Raw genomic sequence first — 5,744 nt, forward strand, 5'->3', positions numbered from 1 at the left:
CCACCGGAGTGTCCCGCAGACGAGGATCTCTCTCGCTACCCCGAGCCTGCAGACCAGGACACAGTCTCTGCTCACCGCGGGCACACACGTTGGTGGTGACCAGAACCTTCTCTTTGCCCTCTCGGAAGCGCTCAATCACTGCAGCCCTCTGCTCCACCACCATTTCACCACTCAGCAGAGCCACCTGGTGGCCTTCTTTTGAGAGCTCTGCTGCCAGCCAACTAGCTGTTTTGCGGGTCTGGAGTGAAAAGAATTGTTTTAAGTGAAGATACCTGTAAAAAAAAAAAAATGAAGACACCTGCAGAAAAGTGGCTTGTTGCCATTAATATATATGAAGGCTCTACTGAGTTCTGTCAGCAGGTTAGGCTTAAAGTTTCTGAATATTTTTTAGCCATGTGATTTTTTTTGGATAAATTCCTTCAATGATCTTAGTGTTTATCTATAAAGACTGGTTTGAGCCAAAGGTCTTCATTCCTAAATACTCTATATTATTAAAACTTTAAAATTATTCCCTGGATGTTATTTGGAGGTTTTTTTCCCCAAGTTATCTCTAAGAAGTGGAACCAAAGGAGGTTTAGATCTTCAGTCTTCCCCTTACAACTCATTACAACCTGCGAGAATATGTCCTGGGGCAGATGGAGGTGATCCACTTCCTTCCCAGCCACAGAGAGGGAACCTGGGCCCCCAGCGCTAAGTGGGGCTGGCTGAGAGGGAGGGCGCAGGGCCACACCCTCCAGGGGAGCTCCTCCCCCGCAGGCCGCCTCCTGCTGCTGCTGCGGCTACTCACATGGCAGAAGATCATGGCTTGAGCGATGGTGATGGCCCCGTAGATGTTACACAAGGCCTGGAACTTCTCATCTCTGCTATTGCACAGGACGTAATACTGCTTGATGGTGTCCAGGGTCTCCTCCTCGCGCTTCAGTTTGATGATGTTTGGGTCTGGGACCACCTTCTGGGCAAATTTCCAGACAGAGTCTTCGAAGGTGGCAGAGAAAAGCAGCATCTGGCAGTTCCTGGGAAGCATCCTGCAAGGGAAGGCCCAGGTGTTCGACATGACCCCGACCGAGTGTTTCACTGGAAGGAACAGAAGCACAGCCTCCCCAGGCTTGGATGACCTGTGTCCCCAGGAAGGTGGCAAAGCAGGGAGGAGCACTGCAGGGAGGACGGAGGAGCAGATGTGGGGCAGGGACGGGTGGTGGTAGAGTCCCTAAGTCTCCTTCCTCAACCCAGGCTGGGGGTATGGTCAGTGCGACATGGAAATGGCCCACCAAACAAATGCCTCTGAAAGCTGCAGAGTAAAGAACCTGGCAGGGGCAAGAAGAGGAGGGTGAAGTAAAAGGAGATGATGCTGCAGATCAGGAGGCCAAGAAGTTCCTCCTGGCTCATGAGTTCCTACCTCTGGATGCGGATGCTCTGATCTTGGTGGCCCTGAGTAGCTATCATCACGTCAGCCTCATCCAGAACAAACACCTTGATCTTCTTGGGGTCAATGAACTTGAGCTTGGAGCACCAGTCCAGAACGGTCCCAGGGGTGCCAATGACAATGTGCTCACTGATCTTCTGACCTCTTTCCACTGTGGAGACAAGATGTGTTCTGTGGGTACTTCCATGGCAAAGCCAGCTCTACTCTCTGAGCAATTCTAAAGCTATGATGTATTTTAAAGCAACTGTTTTGATGTTTGCATTAATATTTTAAGGAAAGGTTAGGATAGCACTACAGTATTTAATGGACATACGCACAAAAAACAGTAATGCTGAAAAGATTTGGTAAGAGTATAAACAATGAGATGAAAATGGTATTCTTTTACATTCTCTATAATCATCAATCCTCTTTCAAGGATTTCTTATCTTTATTTCTTCTCTGTCAACATCATTCTCCCTTGCCTGGGTTTGCATTTCCTCACAAGTAGACTTTTTCAAAGTTCTCACTCCAATATACTCTGCCTCCCAGTTCTCCCAGCGTCTATGTCAAATGAGTCAGTTGGCTTTACGTGCCCCTTTCCCAGGTCAGTAAATAAGATTCATTATGAAAGGTTTTGTCTTTTCCAAGAAACAAACTGCCTCTCTTAAGAGTGCTTCCCCAGACTAGGCCTGGCACAGCATGGCACATTCTTGGCCCTGTGCAGCCTGAAATTGAGAATTTGGCTCATTTTGGGTTAGATGGTACTTACTGATTCAATTTTTAGTCCTTTAATTACAGTATAACCTTAACCAAATACATACAAGCTCCCATAGAAGTCACAGCCAAGGGACTTCCCTGATGGTACAGTGGTTAAGATGCCACGCGCCCAATGCAGGGGACCCAGGTTCAATCCCTGGTCAGGGAACTATATCCCACATGCATGCTGCAACTAAGAGTTCACATGCCACAACTAAGGAGCCCATGTGCCGCAACTAAGGAGGCTGTGAGCCATAACTTAAGACCCAGTGCAACCAAATAAATAAATATTAAAAAAAAAAAATCACAGAGATAATTTTGCCTTAACGTGAATGTTGAGTCAATTTAAAGCTAGCAAATGCTCCTTTTTACTTCAGTTAACAAACCAATTACTGCCCTCCACAAATACTCAGAATCCTCTGCCATTCTAACTCAAATACAAACTGCAATATTTTAGATGTCTTAAGACATCTAATCTAGACTTAGATTTTCCACTAAGTTTTATTGTCGTATTTACTTTTCTCTTCAGAACTGACATAAGAGGATTTCCCTGGTGGCGCAGTGGTTAAGAGTCCTCCTGCAAATGCAGGGGACATGGGTTTGAGCCCTGGTCTGGGAAGATCCCACATGCCGCGGAGCAACTAAGCCCGTGCGCCACAACTACTGAGCCTGCGCTCTAGAGCCCACGAGCCACAACTACTGAAGCCCCCGCGCCTACAGCCTGTGCTCCGCAATAACAGAAGCCACTGCAGTGAGAAGCCCATGCCCTGCAACGAAGAGTAGCCGCCGCTCGCCGCAACTAGAGAAAGCCTGTGCACAGCAACGAAGACCCAATGCAGCCAAAAACAAATAAATAAATAAACAAACAAATTTTTTTAAAAAAGAACTGACTTAAGTTGGCATTAGGACACGTACACTGAGTGGACTTCTGCCAGTCATCAAGTCACAGGTTTGTGTTAAAGATCCATAGGACTCAACCAAGATTCCAACGAATTTATAATTACTTAAATATTGTTAGTTTGTTGTAAAACAAGCAAAAGTAGAAAGAATGGATAAAGAAAAAAGAATAATAAAAATATCTCCCAGGGTTAATTGCCATGAACATTCTAGAACACTTTTGCTCTTCCAATGACATTAAAAAAAAATCAGGCTATTTTATAAGTAATTGGTCTGCTCAAAAAGTCAAATGTAACGTAGTGGAGAGGATGTGAGGTGACTATTCTAGACTGAAAGAAAGAGATATAACAACCAAATGCAATGCATATACACTGACTCGGTCTTGGTTCAACAAAAAAAGACATAAAGAAACACTTCTGGGACAATTAGGGGGAAATGAAATGGACTAGATGTTAGTTGTTAAAAATGTGTTATTTTCTCGGTTGTGATAAGGGTATTGTGGATATGCTTCAGAATGTTCTTACTATGAAATGCACACTAAAGTACTTAGGAATAAAGAGCCATAGTGTCTACAATTTACTTTCAAATGATTCACCAAAAAAAAAAAAAAATACAGACACATATACAGATAAAGCAAATATGGCAAAATGTTAACTTTCGAATCTAGGTGGAAGGCACATGTGTTCATTGTATTATTTCAACTGCGTACATTTTGAAATTTTTCAAAATAAAAAGTAATTAGCTTAATTAACAAGGATCACATATTCATACTCACATTTATTGCCACGAACAGCATAAGCTAGCTTCAGTTCAGGGTAAAATTTGCCCATCTGCTCAATCACTTTTCCCGTTTGAAGAGCGAGCTCATAAGTTGGGGAGAGGCACAGACACTGGTAGGGAAAGAATGCAGAGAGAGAATTCAAGACACTCACTATTATGCAACAGGGAATGACCATTAGAACTTAATGATTCCTCCAGCTGAGGCTGAAGCAAATAATATATAAAGTGCACACCATTTGACTCTTTAAGCTGCAGAGTCATAAGCTATAATTCTCAGGGGTCAGAACTCTGGCTGGGTAAAGACACTTGAGAACAGCTATTGGCCACAGGAGTACCAAAAGCCCCATGTGAGCAGGGATCTGAAATTCCAATAGGAGATAAGCTTCCTTTTCTCTTACTCAGAAGTTCCTAATGGATGATAGTTGTAGATTAAGGAGGTTTTTCTTGCAACTAAAGAAGCCAAGCCTATCAGCAGTATCCCAGGACTGGCAAATCATCGAAAGGGGAACAGGATTTCTGTTATTACTGGAAGATCAACCATGTTGTTTGTGCTCAATTTACGGGGTTCTAGTTTATGTGAAAAGTAATACAAAGCTCGGCTTTTAATCCATCAAATGGCATTTCCCTTCCAGCTATGAGTTGGAAAACCCAAATTCACCAAGCCCTTACCTGGGGGTATCTGTTTGCAGGTTCTACTTGGCTGAGCATGGCCAACACAAAGGCAGCTGTTTTACCAGTACCAGACTGAGACTGGGCTATTAAGTTCTGTGGGCTGCACAAGAAAACAAACTGTTTAGGAGTATAAATCTCATGCATTCTTTCAGTGAATAAAAATGAAGCATAAAGCTTAATTAAAGAATGAATATTCCAACTTAATTTACAGAAGGAGGCCTTGGATTCTGTAGTAAAGTTACATAGGCTAGCTTCACAAATAGAAGATTTTATGGTGGGATTTGAAGTACTCCTTCCTTATCTTTTATCTATTCTTGACATAGCAGTGAGTGATTCTTTTAAAACGTGAGTCAGCTCATGTCACTTTTCTGCTCAAAAACCTTCTAATCACTCCAGATTTCATTCACAGCAAAAGTTAAAATTCTTCTAATGCCCTACAAGGTTGCACCTGATGTGGCTCCCCACTAGCTCTCTGTTTTACCACCTCACCACTGCGCTCCCCCTTCCTCACTCCACTCCCCCACAACGGCCCCGGCGCTGCTCTGGAAACATGCCAGCCATGCTCCTGTCTGAGGGCTTCTGCACCGGCTATACAGTGCCAGCTACCACTGTCCCCAGATGATAACATGCCAACTCTCTCCTTCAAGTCTTTGCTCAGATATCACTTATTTAATGAGATTCTACCCTAACTACTTGATTTAGAATTGCAACCTACTTTGAAAAGCCTTAAAAAAGATGTACTGGTAGATGGATACATGATAAACATAGTAAATAGTCACAGTAAAATGTCAGTGAAAGAATCTAGGAGGTGGGTATATAGGTGTTCACTATAAAATCCTTTCAACTTTTCCATAATAAAACGTTGACAGTAAAACTGCAGTCAGGTCCTTGGTATTCCCAATCCCCCCCATCATGCTCTATTTTCCTCCTTAGCACTTATCACCTTTTAAAAAAAGAACTTTATTGAGATATAATTCATATACCATACAATTCATCCATTTAAAGTATACAAGTCAATGCTTTTTGTTATATTACATTAATGATTTTTTTAAATTGTGGTAAAATAGATAACAAAATTTGCCATTTTTAAGTGTACAATTCAGTGGCATTAATTATATTTACAATCTATCACCTTTTAACAGACTATATATTTTATTTATTTATTTATTTATTTATTTATTTAATTTGCGTTATGCGGGCCTCTCACTGTTGTGGCCTCTCCCGTTGTGGAGCACAG

The 5,744-nt window shown here is 42.4% G+C and overlaps 1 protein-coding gene across 2 annotated transcripts in view; it reads right to left on the reverse strand.

Annotated features, from left to right (window-relative positions):
• Positions 1 to 5,744, reverse strand: part of LOC102988391 (ATP-dependent RNA helicase DDX19B) — a 20,212-nt gene that overhangs the window by 1,351 nt on the left and 13,117 nt on the right. For both annotated transcript variants that reach the window (XM_007102562.4, XM_007102563.4), the window contains exons 6-10: positions 4,505 to 4,607; positions 3,831 to 3,945; positions 1,397 to 1,574; positions 788 to 1,025; positions 76 to 238 (exon numbers count right to left, since the gene is read on the reverse strand). In XM_007102562.4, coding sequence (XP_007102624.2) covers positions 76 to 238; positions 788 to 1,025; positions 1,397 to 1,574; positions 3,831 to 3,945; positions 4,505 to 4,607 — 797 coding nt within the window. The remainder of the gene's footprint in view (positions 1 to 75; positions 239 to 787; positions 1,026 to 1,396; positions 1,575 to 3,830; positions 3,946 to 4,504; positions 4,608 to 5,744) is intronic.

The sequence above is a fragment of the Physeter macrocephalus genome, chromosome 17 (assembly GCF_002837175.3).
Source record: "Physeter macrocephalus isolate SW-GA chromosome 17, ASM283717v5, whole genome shotgun sequence".
Taxonomy (NCBI): domain Eukaryota; kingdom Metazoa; phylum Chordata; class Mammalia; order Artiodactyla; family Physeteridae; genus Physeter; species Physeter macrocephalus.